Here is a 17,276-nt window from a genome sequence, read left to right as displayed (position 1 = left end):
ATGTATTTCCGATATGTATCGTGACACATTTTTACAGATATATTTGAGACTTGGGTATCACTATTTTAGCAACCATTTTCACATACTCCAGTATTTGTATTTCTAAATACATTTCTGAATATTTCTGCCCAACCCTGCAACCTAATGCAGCTGTCAAGTGACACTTTTAACGTTTAGGAATTGGAGGAATGGAATGGGAGCGACTCAGCCATTCCAGGAGTGGGAATGGGCCCAGTGTCCCCACTCCTAGGAGTTGAAAGAAATGGAATTATCGAAACTCTAATTCCCCGGAATGGAATTGGAATGGAATGGGGGTGCCCATTCCGCAACACTGCTTGGATGACCCGCAGCCTCTTCGAAGTGTTTCTGCGGTACCTCGACGGCCGACTGGGCAGCAAAGACCGGAAGGGGCTTCCCTTTTTGGATAACTGTTCAGCTCAACCGAAGGACACGTCGTTCCTGCGCAACCTCCAAGCAGTCTTCCTGCCAGCAAACACGACGAGTCACCTGCAGCCTCTGGATACCGGGATCATCAAGAACGTGAGGCACCTGTACAGGAAGTGCATCGTGCGACGCTTCTTGGCTCGCGCGTCCCGAGACGAGGACCCCGACAAGCTCACGTTAGTTGATGCCATACATGGGTAAATTACTTTCAAAATGTAATTTAATTACAATTACAATTACTTAGCTCCAAAAGTAGTTTAATTACAATTACAATTACTACTATGCAAAAGTAGTTCATTGCAATTACAAATTACTTTTTAAAAGTAATGCAATTACTTTACAATTACTTATTTCTGAGAGTTACCCCCCACATTGGGCCATATAACTGTAAACGAGTTATATGGCCGCTGTATAAATGTCACGCATTGTACTTTCCTTTTATGAAATTTGTTAAATGGACTATAGAACTTAATAGTTTGGAGTAATGAACTCCTGCGTTCATATATTCTCAAAACATAAAAGATGGCGACAAAATTCACAGGTATGAGGTGAATCTCCTTAGAGCTTATGCAAATGGTATCCAAGTCAAACCAAGAAAAAATAAACTTAAAAATAATACAAGGAAACAAATATGCGACAGTACTGGTATCAGAAAACTCACGTAAAAATGGCTAATAAGAGAAACTTGTAAACGACGTCAAACATTTAAAGGATACGACAACTTATGAAAACATTGCAGCCACGATGATTCGCTGCCTCTCCCTGTCTGTGGACTTGTAACATGCCGGATGTGGGTAACCGTAGCATACGAACTGTGGTTCGTGTGCTACGGCCAGGGATTCTGGGTTAATTCAGTGCACGGTAACACCCAAAAAGCTCCCGAGATAAATAAAAAATTTAGGATCGTCATGTAGCTAATCATTAGGATAGCAATGATTGTATCGATGTTATGCGTCTCATAAAGAAGACCGATTTGAATTTAGCATGGCAAGAACAACCTCGAAAAATTCATGATACACTGCAAACGACTTTATTTTCGCGAATTTCGCGAATCGCCTACAATTCGCAAAAAAAAATGTAAACACATTAAAATCTATATCGCGACCGCACCGCGTCGCGAAAATTAGAATCCGCGAATTATTCCAAAACTGCGGCCTCTTGGACGCCTCGATTTCACGATTTACTTGAGCGTGTTTCAGCTGGAAGATACAGACGAGCTATTATTATTATTTTTTTTTAAACTGTAAGTATTATTCAAAGTAACAAGGAAGTTGCCTACCTGCAAGTGTTTCCGCAAATTGGAGGTCGCCTTTTGGTTTATTGAATTTGTTTTCAGAAACGGTCCGGAGAGTTTGCTCCTCACGATTATAGTTTTTTACATTTGTGCTAATCTGTTTACAGAATTTTTCGCAACAAGGCCCCGGCAGCCTTTCCTTTTCCATTGTAGATAAGACTGTTGCAGCTTCTCAATGCAAAGCAGCACTGCGCGCCTCGGGGCGGTTCCACAGGCCAAGACGAGAGGACAACGCGTGGAGGGTCACGATAGAGGTGTAAAAACAAAGTGCAAGCCAAGCCCTCTATAAAAAAAAGAAGCCTTCAACGAACAACAAATGCAAAAACAAGCTCCCTACAGCTAAAGCCGCGGTTTGTAAGTTTTGGAATCTCGTCCAATCAGGCTGACAAACGGTTGAAAGGGTTAGGAAGAGCGAACACTAAATAATGAAGATTTATACAAAAAGGTAGACGAGGATTGGGAGAAGGAAGAGCAGTGTAGCAAGAACAGTTGGAAGTAAGGCAGGGTGAGTCGTGTTAATGAGACCTGCTGCTTCTTTGCTTCTTCGCCTCGATGTTAGAGTAGCACGACTTACTGTTAGTGGTATCAACATACGAGGTAGAGGAGAAGGACGTGAAAAACTCATAAAGAAAAGAGAATAATTTCATGAACAAAAAAGTTCCAAACTTCACTGAAATATGTAAGCGAATATGCTAGCCGCGAAGACGCGTAAGGAGAACCTCGAACCTCCCCGCCTCGACCGGATGATGTGATCGGAGCCAACCAGCTCGACTTCGACCTCCGATGCCCTTGTGTGGGAATGAGAAATAAGAAAGACCTCTAGAAGCAGGAGCAACAGGAAGCAAACGAGACGAAGAGTCAGATTCAACTACGACAGAAACGAAAACGGACGCGAATGTAGCCCTCATTTATCAAATTATTTTTCAAATTCTTTATTAAATCGTTTTGCAGTCTACAAAATCCTTCATTCCGTTCTATCCCAGCCTCTCTTTCCCATCGCTCTTTTCCATTTTTTTTTTAGCAGGTTGGGAGACACCCTCTCCCCTGTCGCTTTGGCTGTGTTGTCGTCTCTGTGGCCAGGGGGGAAAGCGCCGCCGCCACAAAATCTTGCAAAAGTAATTGTAATTGTGCCTGAAATTTAGCAATTACTGACGCTAGAAAGTAATTAAATTACAATTACAATTCCTTTTAGCCAAAAGTAATTATTACAATTACAAATTACCAGGAAAAGTAATTAAATTACAGTAATTTAATTACTGTAATTGAATTACTACCCAAGTATGGCTTGATGCTATGCATTACCTGAATGCATCGTGGGAAAGCGTCACCAGCGAAACAGTCAAGAACCGTTTCAGGAAGTGCGGGTTTCGGCGTTCGCCAGAAGTGGAGGAGCCCGAGCCCTGTGTGAGCAGTGACCCCGACCCTTGCGAGACTGAAGATGATCACATGGACGAAGAGCTCCGGTCCGCCGGCGCGGAGCTGGCGTTCAGCGATTTCGTCCCTGTGGATGACGACGTCCCAACGTGCGACCCCCAAACCGTTGCTGACATCGTGGCGTAGTTGCAACAGGGCAAAATTACCAGAGACGAGCACGACGACGACGAGGATGAGCCAGAAACTCCTCCAAGAGCTACTTTCGCTCAGGCGGTCCCTGCGCTGGATGTGCTGCGGAGCTACTTTGCCACGAAAAATAACCCTGCAGCCGAGGGAGGCCTGCAGACGCTGCAGAAGGAACTGTTCCTGCCAAAAGGTCAAGGTGCGTGCCAGCAGAAGCTGACAGATGTTTTTGGGAAGTGAGGTACTGGTATTAAATGTTGTTCAGCTGCACTCGCGACTTTTGTTTTTCTCCTACTGCCTAGAAATGTCAAGTTCGGATCATACATTTTCCCGGATCGTATGTTTTTTTCCTCGCGTTTTTTTTTTCAAAACGTATCAACAAGGTTCTACTGTACTTCATCTTCCCTGTCCTATCTTTCTTGTGCTTCCAGAAATATTCTGCAGTTAATCACAATAAAGCCCTCAACTTTATCAATTTCATGAACCACGAAATTCGTCCAAATAAAAAACTCGGGGTAATCCTCGCTACAACCCGATGCATTACAGCTCGTGGACACTCACTAGTAATCTCGGGAGGCTCTAGTATGCTCACGATGCAAGACACAAAACACTGACAGCACGAAAAATTGCGAACGACCACTTAAAGTGTGCAGCAACTAACAGCGGTAGGTGCTGCATTGTGGGAAGGCATGTTGAAGGAGATTTGCCTTCAGCCAGTGTGCTTCACACTGACTGAAGGCCAAGTAGAATGTTTGCAATGGGTTCTTTGCTTTCAGTGGAGACGTAGGAGAAAATATGCGAGGAGATGTTTGCTTCGGTGGAAAGATTGTGCGAGATGCTGCATGTGTTGAAGAAGGGCACAGAGATGTGCTTTCGTTTTTGCTGAAACGCTCTTTCAGAATGGAGCGCCCGCGGTGGAGTAACAAAAGCATGTACGCAAGTAGTTCTGTGGAGGCACGGAGAGCCCACAAGAACGGAAGCTGGGCAGCGGCACTGGGGAGGCGAGGGAGTGTGTCCGCGCAAAGCGACCATGTGGGTATTTCACAACGGCGGCTACCAAAGGGGGGGGAAAGAGAGGGAGAGCGTCACCGGAGGGTTTGTGGATGTAGCAGGAACGATGGAGGCACAGGGAGTACTCTTGCCGGGATCACGTGAGTTTTTCGCAGAGGGGGGGCGGGGGGGAGCGAGAGAGAGCCTAGCGCAGCAATTGGCGTGCATGCGCGAGGAACGATGGGAAGAGGGAGAGCAGCGACTCTGTCGTAGAGTGGGCTTTTGCGTTTGTACATGAGCATTTTTTGCAGAGAAGGGACAGTAACAGCTACCGCCGTAAAATTGGTGCTTTTAAAGGAGACTCCAGCAATTTTTTATGGTCACCGAGTTGCCTCAAAATTGGCATAACACACCGATAGACACGGTTGTACCAGTCCCCCAAGTGATTTGTAAAAAGAACAAATATTTGCTAAGTTATTGAATTTTCTAATTACATTCTCATTGTGTCTCCCCAAGCTGAGAGCCCCTACAAGCAACACTGAAGCGTAACAACAGAAATGGTACAAAGTGGGCAGTAAACCACGTTCCCAACTGATTACAAGACGGTTTGATGGTGGGGAAAGAATGCTTGGAAACTCATTGACTGAGAAGCAGGAAAAAACACTCAACATACTCTGTTTAAGACCACCTGCAGGACCCGAAAGTCTGTAACATTTGTGACGTCAAACCACTAGAGAGGGCGAGAAAATTTGAATGTTGGATTCGGCATCATCCTGATTTATGGTTTCCTCAATGACTATTTTGAACTTTGAGAAAACAAATAGCATACCATGGAGACTGAAGTCCAGGAATTCAGAGAATGCAATTTATTTGAGTAGCTCCAGAAACGGCCGCAGCACCCCTTAAGGCCCGTTCACACATACACCACAGTGCTTCCTCGGCATTATTAGTCGGCACCGGGAATAGTGCTGACCATGCTGATAGTACAGCACTGCATCAGTGTTATGTTCAAGTCGGCACTGCTGCGGCGCTGTTCCCAGTGTTGATCTGGCACCGGGATGCATGTGTGAATCGGCCTTTACGGTACCATCAACTATCCCTTCTTTGTACATGTGTGTGTGCGCTACATAACCGAGGCACTTCCTTTTCTGCAGATTCCACGGAGACTCACTCACCTTGAGTTGGTTGAACTTGAGCAGGTCGCTAACCACCTCAGCCTCCCCGAAGGAAGTGAGTAGCCTGCGCTGGTTGGATCGGGCTTCCCTGCTCGACTGGGCAGCCACCCGCGCCTTGCTCGTTGGATCCTGGTAAACGGGGGAGACAAGTCCGACGTCAACCGTCGGGTCGTTTTTGCGCGACTGTCGCTGTGTTCCCATTGCCGTAAAACCTCACCAGTATGGCAAAGTACAGCTACGCTTCTTTGCTCTAAAGCAGGGGTCCTCCAACTGGATTCCTACCAACTCAATGGTTCCCCACAGTCGTGTCGTGGGTGCTCCGAGGTCACATATTTTCTTGATCATTCCTGCCCTAAATAAAGTGTTTCTCCACTTTGAGCACTGTTTTAGTAGCTCTGAGTCACCTACTGATGTATGACCTTAAGCCAGAATGTCCCTCAGTATGAGCAGTATGGTTTATAAGTTGGGCTCCATGTTTTTGGGGTTTATCTTTCTTCAAAGTCGGGGTTGTTTCTTTGGGGTTTATTTTTTCCAGTGGATTCTATGTTTTTCGGTGTAAATATTTGGTGCCAAACCAAAAAATTAACATTTATCGGGGCTCATATTGAAGAATATGTGACATGGGCGTGGTATTCTCCAACCTCCAGAGAATATGCACAACCCAAATACTTAAGGAACATCCGCATATTGATGAAAGAAACGAGATGAGATGTGCAATTCTGAAGCGAGAAAAAGTCTCGCGGAAAGCTCGTTGGGGCTGCCATCCAGGTCAACGCAAAATAAAGCTGTAGAAAAATATTTCCTTTTCATGAAGCTCAGGTTTTTATAATTCGGGGCCGGTGCCTAAATGACCGCCTTAGGGAGCACTTCCGAGAGGTCGCCAATCCCAGCGAGGAAACAGTGCACCCAAATGCAGCACATCGCCGCACATGCGGAGAATGTGAGCCAAGGTTAAAAAAACACACGTGCTCGGGCGCCATCCTCAGAGATTCGGCAAGGAAGTTATCGAATCTTTTGCGATAAAAAACTCCGGAGTCAATGTCTTTTCCCCCTCGCTAGCCCTCTCTGATAGAGAGAGATTATCTGAGCCAAGAGCTGTCCGGGGTGATTAGACGACCTCGGTGAGCGACCCGACCCCAACAAGTCGACGCACCCAGCCGCCCCTCCCACACGCCCTTTCTTCCTTTAACTTCCCCCCTCTGCCTCTGCCCTTCCCCCTTTCCCTAAGTCTGCGCAGGGGATCATGTGTTCGCACCCCATGGAATAAACTTTGTTGAGAGTTGAAAGAATGTACTCGTCTGTGTTTCATCCTCTCCCTGTTTTATACTTTCTGTTATCTAGTACATCTTACCAACACGCTCGTTAGGAATATAATCCAAATCAACGTTTTCCGGTTTTCCCCGAATTTGAAAAAAAACAAACAAAAAACAATGACTGGGGGTTATTGGTATATTTAATGAAAACAGGGAACCCCGTTTATGAGGTCTGTAGGCTTCTGTATCTTTTAGCCTTCTCAAAGCCGAGACCTGGATGGGTTTCTCGGCCATCAATCGAGAGTGATACGGGGTTCCCCCGAGATCGAAAAGTTTGAGAGCTCCCGTTTTAAGACCCGACGTTTGGTTTTACCCCCAATTTCAGATTTGTGAAGCTTTCAACTAATCAACTATTGACACATCCACGCAAGGTGGAAAACCGGGCAAATTGCTAAGAGTCTCGGCATATTGAAATTATTGACACTCAAACACAGACTCGACAAAGGACTGGCGAAGGGAGGGAGGGGCACCGAAGAAACCGGATAAATATGCATACAGTCCTGCGCACCTACAAATTACCCGCGAATATCCGCGGGTGTCTGCAATGAAGCTGGCAGTTGCAAGTAAGGATTCACCGAATTTTAAGGGTACAATCCGAAAGAGGACATTGTTTGCTGCAGACAGAAGTTGGATGCCACCTCCAAGGTTTCCGCCTTGGGAGTCACAGCCGTGCACTTCACGTGTGTAAGGCTGTGGTTGTTCGAGTCAAGACTGCCCGATGCCATGATGGCTGTAGATCCTTCACCACAATAAACGACGTCCTCAGGTTGTACCTGCCAGCATGGAAGGTTGTTCTAGTCATAGTACCCAATCATTCAAAGGCCTACCCCTACACTGGTCGACAATCCCTGGACATTTCACGAGATTCGTGTTAGTCTGGTTTATGTGAAGTTTCCAGCCCCACACACTATATTCAAGCTCAGCATTCATGTTTTTCTACAATGTAGCAATAAATGAATGCGTGACATGTGCAGCATTAGGGAGGACCACATTACACAAGCATGCGTGATCTTCGAGCATAAAGTGTAACAAGATTTGTGCCATATCACTAAGCGGATGCAAACACAACTACTACCGTAACATACTGGGCAAGCACCCACTTAAAATTTAGAGATAATCACGAAAAAATGGGGGTTATGCACTTGTCCAGTCATCAATTTTACATATGAATGTACTGTGCATATTTTCTCAGATCATACAAATTTTGGAATGGGCGCTTAATGTGGAATGGGCGGATGCGTGGTATTCTACGGTATGTGTAATGCTCGTCGAGGTAGTTAAGATGCAAACACAGTGTTGACAGCGGGGAGGATGCAGGTACCAAAGTCACTATCCGTGTAGGGGCCTACTATAAACATATCGGGAGTACACAAAATTTAAAAGTGAAGCAACGGAACTTTGTTTTTGTGCCAAAATTCAGTAGTAGATTGCTCACAGTAAAAAAATTAGGTACATACAGATGTACACTCCATAAGACAGCTGGCACAAACACAAGATCAGCATTTGTTGTGCTGATCTCGTGTTCATATCATATATAACCTCTTCAAAGTTTACTCAGACACGACATTTACAAGCACCAGATTTTACCCCTTAGGTCTGTGCTCAAAATGAGAACTTTCAACCACACTAGTGATTGATGGCAGTCATTCAATCCTAAAAGAAAGAGAAAGAAAATTGGTGACCATGCCCTGTCTAATATGCATCAGAAAACTTGTCTAAACCTTACATTAAGGGTATTGGATATCACACAGAGAAACAAGTTTTGCACCAGCAAGTACGACCCCAGAGTTCCCCACCGACGCAGTTCCTGTGTTCTTGTACGACGAAGATGAAGGTGAAGATGAAGTAGTTGAAATGAAGGCAGCCACCACCGACCTGAGTCTCGTGCTGAGGCATGCAGCTGCCCGACTGCTTGAAGCGGGCCTTCTCCTTGACGTCCATCTTGTAGTAGCCCTCGCTGCGGGCGCAGCCGGTCACATGCACACGGGACTCGTCCTTCTTCTTCTTCTTAGTCGGGTTGGGGATGTTCGTTGGTGCACGGGCCGTCAAGGAGAAACCTCCCCGGGCAGTCGCACAACAAAGAATACAAAGCGAAGAAAGCAGCTTCGTCTCACATATTAAGGGCTGGACTCCAGGGAGTGGAAGAAGCGACGCATTTCATCATGCGGCAACTGTTGCACATTGCACAAGGCAAACATGCCGCAGGGTGAACTTTGTCGGTTGTTTGTTGCACATTTGCTTTAACGCTACAGGCTGGTGGTACAGGCTGGTGCTACAGGCTGGTGGTACAGTGGCGCATGTTGCGCCACTGTGCGACGGTAGCAGATATAAAGATACAAGTGCCCAAAACATGCCTATTCTACTTGGTGCCATAGGCTGGTGCTAAAAAACATTATGATAAGGATTATTTTACGAGAAACCACCATGCTTCCCGTTGTAGCTGGCGCCTGCCTCTTTCGTCTCTCCTGGGAACACATGCCAGCTAGGGCCCTTTTCACAAGTTGGGAACAGAGAAGGACTAGGCTCTTGAGCTGACAAACAACTCCAAAACTAATGTGACACCCATACCTTCCACAGAACTGCGAGTAACTCTTAAAACAAAGCATGTCAGTGGGTTTTTTCGCCAACCTTTAAGTTTGCCGTTAACCAACTAACTGCCACAAGATGTTTGAGCGTCATACCCCAACATCTAGCTCCAAGAGAGAATTCCCAACCCAATTGAGCTGAAACAGCATTCAATAAATCCAGGTGCATTTGAGTCCATACCCCAAATTGAGAGCACGGTCGGCAACGAAACAAATTTCCCAACCTCGACATTCCGTCGAACGCAGTGGAGGTGCAATAGCACTTGATGGGACTGATGGGATGGGACTTGCACGTGTTGGTCGCACCGCAGGAAGGAGGGGGGGTGGTGCACCAACAATCCTCTCATTCCTTTCACCCCCTACGGTGAGACCAACGCGAACAAGCAAGGTTCACGGGCGGTCCCCACATGAAGCGCTTCAAAACGAGACAAAACACACGAAAGAAAGGGGGCGCAGTGAAAGGATATGCGGATGGTCCACCCAGTGGGTGTCGTTGAGCCAGTATCCCTGGATCTCATCCTGCAGCATGGCGTCGTAGCTCCGCTTGAGGTACTGCACATCCTCCGCATCCACCCCCGTCCTCAGGAACTCGTACAGGATATTCATTTCCTCGACGACGTTCCGCTTGGCAAATGCCACAGCCCGCGACAGCTTGGTCACGGGCTCCAGCAGAAGGGGCTCCTCCAGCAGGAGCCGCTCCCTCGCCGACTGGCGTTCTTTACCCTTCCGCGAGTTCTTGCGCCCCGTCGGAGTCTTGGGCGGTGACGCTGCCGGATGAACTAGACTCTCGAGCACTTCCACGGGAGGAGGAGGTGGCGTGGTCGCCATCCGCGTGTACTCGTGGTCGCCCGTCGTCACGAGGTCCAACGGCGTTCCGTCGCCGTCCGCGACATTCTGCCGTGGCAGGCAGTAGCAGTGGTCTGACCTGAGGTAGTTTGGAACATCCTCCTCATCCTTCACGTCTTCTCCGACCTTCGTCGCGAGGGCGCCCGTGACGTCCCCATTAACTAGGAACTCGTTTTTCGCCGGAGTCGGAAGTTCCGGCTCCGCGAACCCGGCCGCGAGGGCCATGAGCGCTTCCGACGCTTCATACTCGAGGTCGCGGGATTGGGGAGGCTCAGTGGGCGCGGGTTCCACCTTGGGAGGCTCCGCGGTTGGGCGGACGTCTGGGACTCCCGCCGCGACGAACCTCGCCTCGGGCAATTCGGGTTCCAGCTGCTGCGTCTCGGCGTCGTCTTCATGAGGCGATGGCGTTGGAGACGGGGTGACGTCAACGTCGACATCCACTTCTTCGGACTTGATGTCCTCTTTGGTTGGGGTTGGAGATGCCGCGGGGCTCTCAGCCGTGCGGACTTCTGCCTCGTTGTCTCTGCAGGGTAGAGAGTGGTCGTTTGTAACCAAAGGGCGTGAAACAGTCGAAGCCATTTACAACGACCCAGGAATAACAAAATATTGACTATAGACAATGCATAAAAATTGAAGTTAATGTAAGGATGCAGGCGAGCTAATTAAGAACTGACATTTTTTAGCTCCGAAGAGTGGGGAGACAGGGCCTGTTTCCCTACTCTCCAGGGCCAAAAAATGTAACATAAAAATTATCATACGCAACCCATCTTGACCAATGTCTGCTTTATTAGCTCAGAAAAGAACTTGTATCATACATAAATCATCACTAACAGACTCTGTCATTCATCAAATTTGTTACATCATAATAATGAAGAATCTTCAAAAAACAAACGATTGTGTAGTCTGCACCTACAGATTGTCTGTACCGCATAAAATTTAATCTTTTAAGCATGTATAGTCTGTGGTTTATAGTCCGGAAAATGTTGTAATGAACTGATCTTCGTATCATGGTCCTGCATGTGTAAACATGGTGACTGTACCCAAGTCTAGGGTTTTCTAAAGGACAGAAACGATTTAGAAAATACCATTCTTGGGTAAAGTCACCATGTTTAAACTTTACCAGCTCGTCTGCTACCTCGTTTTATGTCTGCATGTATATATACTTTCAATGTGATTTGAGCTCACTTTTTAACTCGAAGCAAGGCCGTGGATATAGCAATAACTGTGTCTCAAATGCGGAGAAAATATGTGCCAAAGATGATAAATAAAAACTATTGCCAGGTATCCAGAAAAACATATCAAACGCCGTTGTTTGGCACCAAGTGCCTCCGGGTTATGTTGAGAAGCGCTTGTCCAAGAAAATTTATGCTCCAATAGATGCAACGAGTTCAACTCCATCGCATCGTATGTGCCACCTTGACAATATTGTGGCGCAGAACGGTAGAGAAGGAAGGGGGAGTGGAGGCGAGGATACAACTTATTTGTTTGCTGGATTGGATAAACAAAAACACAAATGGAAAACACTACGTGCCACACAAAAGAGAACAGAGGGGGGGAAAAATTCTTATGCAGTCATTTTTCCACAGCCAGACACACACTCCTCGAGGCACTCGTGCGACGATCAAAGCTACGCACACGCACTGTTTACTCCTTTAGAATTGCCACAATTGCAGGCGAGTGCAGCGTGCGCGTGAAATGGCACGTGCTGGACAGCTGAAAGTCTATTTTTAACATTGCAGGTGGCAGGTCTTTTCATTTTTCTTATGTTTGATATGATATTATGGGGCAAACGGTTGCCATATTCATATCCAGTAAAAATATGCTGGAATTCATCTGTAAACTAATTTTTGTTAAAACATCTCTTCCATTCTTTTTTTTTAATAAAATGAGCAGTAAGATATGGAAACAGAAAAATTAAACATGGCTGAGGTTCTTAGTCACTCACCGCTTAGTGATTTCTGGCTCCGGCTCCTTCTTCCTCTCTTCAATGTCGGACACAAAAAGTTCCCGTCGAGCATCGGGGCTCCTTGTGACCGGCTTGTCTCGACTTTCTTCTTTACTACTGGCCACGACTTCGGCATCCTCTTCCTCCGATTCAGAATCAGACTCTGATTCACCAGATTCTGATGACGAGGCTTCTTCGTCCCCATCTTCTTCCGAACTGCTTTCAGACTCTGAACTCTCGTCCGACTCCGACTCGGAATCTGCATCCCAAACACAAGAAAAGGAGTTAAGGCCTCTTCACACAATACCGTTTGCTTCCGCTGCACTATGTTATGGTAACTTATGTCTCCTTATGTTGAGAGCCACTGGGACATCGTTGCTTTGCATTAAGTGAGGTAACCAGTTCAAAAAGTAGCTCTGCATGCAACATACGAAGCATGAATGTCCCCGTAAGAAAACGTCAGAAAATCTAAGCAATTGCTCCTGTCTGAATAAACCTCTTGCACAACAAGGGCTGTCAATAAAACTTGCATATGAAGCTTATGTACTCTTTGCATGACCTGCCTAAGAAACTTGTACCTTGAGCACGAAGAATATGTCCAGAAGACGTACAACAGCATTCACTTAAAGAATTGGCACTATGTTTTACGAACATGGCCTGTGAATGTACTATCCCAGAAAGCATCGTGTAACCAACTGCAGTGGTGGAACTGACAAGCGGGGACTTGCAGCACCTCTTGTAACATGAAAAAACGGGTTCTGGAGCAGAGCTGCCCACTTTTGGAGCGGACAATCTTGAGCATTCATGTCAGGAAATTTAATATAATCATCACGAACCAGCGCAAGTAGACAGTTATTCAAAATCCAAACACACAAAAAAATACACTCACACAGCGCTGAACTATCAACTGAATTGTATTTCAAACTTCGTCTTCTTCAACCCCAAGGAATAAGTTGCCAAGGAAGAAAAGGGGAAAGACAAGGCAAATGGGGGAAGGCAAAAGAAAAAGAAAAGGAAAACCTTTTCTTTTTCTTTTTCCCCTTTTCTTCCTTGGCAACTTATTCCTTGGGGTCGAAGAAGACGAAGTTTGAAATACAATTCAGTTGATAGTTCAGCGCTGTGTGAGTGTATTTTTTTGTGTGTTTGGATTTTGAATAACTGTCTACTTGCGCTGGTTCGTGATGATGCCTTACCAACTCGCCCAATCTGCAGTATTAACAGGTTTTATATAATCTCTTTGAAATTTAACCTGTGGAAACAACTGCAGTTGTTGAAGTGTTGGGAGACTACTTAAAGTGACAGCTACGGGAGACCTGGCCACTACAGATATTTATTTATTGTGCAATCAAATGCCGGTAATTTTGAAGATGTCTTAATTAACCTATTAGGAATACCAATGTCATCTTCGGTCTCCATTTGATGTAAAAATCTGTTTTTGGTTACTTCGAATGACGGTGACGTAATTGTCGTAAGTTCGGTACAGTATAGACCACTTACAACGTAACCGCTTATAGTGCAGGACCGGGTATAACGCGGCTTTTTTAAACCACCAGTTCGCCTCCCATAGAACTCCATGTAATTACATACCGCTTAAAATGCAGGCGCGCGAAGGGAAATACCGGTTATAGTGCGGTTTTCGGAACAGCCCGGCGACCGCGCCGACTGACCGACGCAGAGAGCACGCTTCCCTGTGCGATACTAGATAACGGCGCGAGCCGCAAGCGGCACTCGCGGCGCAAGGAGGTTGCTCGAAGAAGCGGGGAGAAGCGAAGAGAGAGGCTTCAGTCGCCATAGCGACGGAGGGACGCACACACGTGTCGTTCACGTGCGTGCGTCCCTCCGCTGCGTTGGTTGGAAACAACCGCAATGACAGACCAATTGCAGGTCGAGGAGAAGCGTTCGCGCACGTTGCATGCCCGTCGCGGGCCGGCCGGCCGGCTGCTTCTATCCGCAAACATGGCGTCTGTTTTGATTGTCTACGTAGACGGCGTGGTAGAAGCTCATCGTTCCGCGTAAAAGCGCTATCCTTGACTGTGAATTTTCGTTGTGTGTCGCTATGATAACCCAGCACGTACTAGAAGGGAAGATCCACCTACTCGTGCGGCGATGTTGTGGCGGCACTCTCAAGATAGCAGAAACGCCCGTGTCGTCGTGTTTGTTTACTTCGACTACAGTGGTGCTTTCTAAGCATTTGTGTTTTCGAACATCGCCCGGATTTCTTATTTGGAGCATTTCATGCCTGTGCTCAAGTTGAAGGTATTACTGGCGCGTACCGTATAAAGGATGCGCATTTTCACGCGTTTTCATCGCCGGAGAAAAGTTATTAGGGTTAGCAATCCTGAACGCTTGCAACGTCCGTCCGCAACCCGCGACGCCATTAAAAGGCTGCGCCAGGCAAAAGTCGCTCCTTTCTTTCAAAATCTGTGACACACTTGAGAGAAAAGTGTACTAGTCTGGTGAAATAAAGACTTTCCTCAAACTAAGCTTTATTTTTCATCTAACATAAAATAAATTGTTTTAGAAAGGTAAGTTGTCTGATGGCATGCATTTTGGCCTGAAAAATTGATGTTTTGGTTATAGCGCGGTACCGCTTATAGTGGGGATTTTTGTGACTCCCGCGACATACGTTATATGCGGTCTACACTGTATCAAACTGGACTTTCGAGTTGAATGAGTCTCATGTTGCTTCCTAAGCAGCAGAAAGGGGGGGGAGGGAAGGAGAGAAAAGAGTGTTAGCACAACGCATCACCCCCCACCCCCCGCAAACTCCGTGCGGCGCTCCGCCATTGGTTGCATGTGCAACGACGTCAGATCAACGGCTGCGATCTGTTGCCGACGCTCTTTCGCATGGGGGGCGGGACCAACGTACCCGAGTCTGCCTTGTCGCTGTCGCTCTCCTGGGTGCTGTGCTCCTCCTCCACGACGGGGGCGCTCCCTTTCCTCTGCCGCGGCGACTCGGATTCGGAATCCGAGAGCTTGTCGTGCTCGCCGTCTGAAACAAGAAGGGCTGGTTGGTTCGCCGGTTTGTTCTGGGCAGACTTGAGCGCAGAAAGCATTTCGGCACTTTCGCCGTTGCCCCGACTCGTCGATGCAACAGTGTGTCGTGGGCAGAACAAGATCCACGTATTCGACGTCTTACAGTGTTAGTTCGAAGCTGGACAGCAACACCTGCAAAGTTAGCGAGCAGCACCCACCAAGGGTCGACACACCGAGAATATGCACTGCATATTCTCGGTGCAGTAAAAGCTGCAGTATAAGAAGTATAAGCTGCAGTATAAGAAGCCTCCTTGGATTGCTGCTCAGTATGTTGTTACACGAGACCGCCCTCTATGTACAACTGCAATGCGATGCATGCAGTAGGACAGACGACATATAAGCAGAGTTGTACGTAATGCGTTACAAGTAATAGATTACTTGTAATCGATTACATTTTACTGTAATTTTGTAACGCTTCAATTACTTCCTTTAAGGAGTAACGATCTATATAATTTAATTACTTTTTTGTTATAATCAAATACAAAATTATCCATTACAACTTTTCTCTCAGTGTTTTTTTTTTTTTTTTTTTTTGAGGGGGGGGAGTGGTTAGATGTGCTGGAGTTACTGAGCTCTAATAACGGTCAATTATTATTTTTTTTTTTTTTTCTTTTTCGAAACTGCTAAGCACGGGACTTCGAGGATTGGTAGGCCACTTCACTATGCTTCGTTTCGTGGGTACATTTTTTGGGGGGTAGACCGGAGACTACGTCCAGGTATGACCTTATCTAGCATCTTGTGAGTAATGTATTTAAACAGCACTCTTTTTATTTCTTTATTTGTTTTTCACGAGAGGGATTCGGTGTGTTGGCGTCACTCACTCAACTTTAAGCAAAAACAATCAAGGTTTTTTTTGTTTGTTTTTTTAACCGAGCGCGAAATTTTAAGTATTATGTTACCGTAAAAAAAACAAAAATTGAATGAAAAGTAACGTGGGAAGTAATTGATTACTTTAGAGTAATTTTTCGATTACTTTTCTTGAGGCTGTAATTGTAATTGTAATCGGTTACTTTTACAGTGAAGTACGTGTACAAGTCTGCATATAAGTCTCTTAAAGGACACATGCAAAGGAAAAAACATTTTTTTTAAACAGCTTAGATGGAAAAAGGATATCATAAAACAATTTTACAACCAAGAAAAAAAATTTTTAGAACTATATTTACAGCGCTATGCGAATTTGTAGTTGGCGCTGGCGGGCGCCGCAAAAAAGTGGCCCTTGACGGGCCCATATTTGTCACGTGGTGCTTCCGCTCTTTCGGAAGCTTCCTATGGCCTCTAAAAGTAACTTATTCATCTTTGTTTGAAGTATAACAAAAAAACTAGGATGAATAAGTAACTTTTAGAGCCCAAAGGAAACTCCTGAAAAAGCGCAAGCAGACGTAATAGACCTCTGCGCCAATCAGACGACGGCGGCGGCACCCCGAAGCAGACGAACTTGTGCAGCGGCGGCGACGGCGGCGTGGAGAAACGCGTTGAAGCGGTGTTCGCACAACGCTGAGCGTGCGGCGGCGACACAGCGCGGCGGCGCGCGGGCCTATCACGTGACCAGCAACGGCTCCCGCGAGCGCCAACTACAAATTCGTATAGCGCCGTAAATATAGCTCTAAAAATTTTTTTTCTTAGTTGTAAAATCGTTTTATGACATCCTTTTTCCATCTAAGTTGTCTAAAAGAAAATTTTTTTTTCTTTGCATGTGGCCTTTATCTTGTCTGGCTTCCACATCTTTCATCTGCACTGTCTTCAACATCCGTGTCTGTCTCATTGCACAAGCTTCAATAACTTCTTGCACCCTCACCAGAGTCATCCGGCTTTTTGCTGTCCTCATCGTCGAGGGGAGGTGGGGAAGGCGGTTTTCGTATTCTCTGTAAAGTAACAAGGTGAAACATTCTAAAAACGGGTTGCACACAACTTACAACTCGTGAGTAAAGAACCCAAACTGAACTTACAGTTTCGAGCTAAGTTCCTTAGAGAGATTTGGTAAAGATCAGAGGAAAACAGGTACTGTTCAAACTATGCACGGAAAGTGTTTGTCTTCAATCTTCACCCAACCTTCCATGAGGGATTGATAACCTCCATACCTAAATCCACGGA

At 46.2% G+C, this 17,276-nt stretch overlaps 1 protein-coding gene across 1 annotated transcript in view; it reads right to left on the bottom strand.

The window, feature by feature from the left end:
* LOC8033989 (histone-lysine N-methyltransferase SETD1B) overlaps positions 1–17,276 on the bottom strand; it is a 42,805-nt gene that overhangs the window by 13,856 nt on the left and 11,673 nt on the right. The window contains exons 6-11 of the mRNA XM_029967233.4: positions 16,981–17,047; positions 15,019–15,141; positions 12,150–12,408; positions 9,826–10,727; positions 8,649–8,806; positions 5,461–5,589 (exon numbers count right to left, since the gene is read on the bottom strand). Of these exons, the coding sequence (XP_029823093.3) occupies positions 5,461–5,589; positions 8,649–8,806; positions 9,826–10,727; positions 12,150–12,408; positions 15,019–15,141; positions 16,981–17,047 (1,638 nt within the window). The remainder of the gene's footprint in view (positions 1–5,460; positions 5,590–8,648; positions 8,807–9,825; positions 10,728–12,149; positions 12,409–15,018; positions 15,142–16,980; positions 17,048–17,276) is intronic.

Source organism: Ixodes scapularis, unplaced genomic scaffold (genome assembly GCF_016920785.2).
Source record: "Ixodes scapularis isolate PalLabHiFi unplaced genomic scaffold, ASM1692078v2 PGA_scaffold1__304_contigs__length_218370807, whole genome shotgun sequence".
Lineage (NCBI taxonomy): Eukaryota > Metazoa > Arthropoda > Arachnida > Ixodida > Ixodidae > Ixodes > Ixodes scapularis.
Note: the sequence above shows the minus strand (reverse complement) of the source record. Positions and strands in the feature narration are given on the sequence as shown.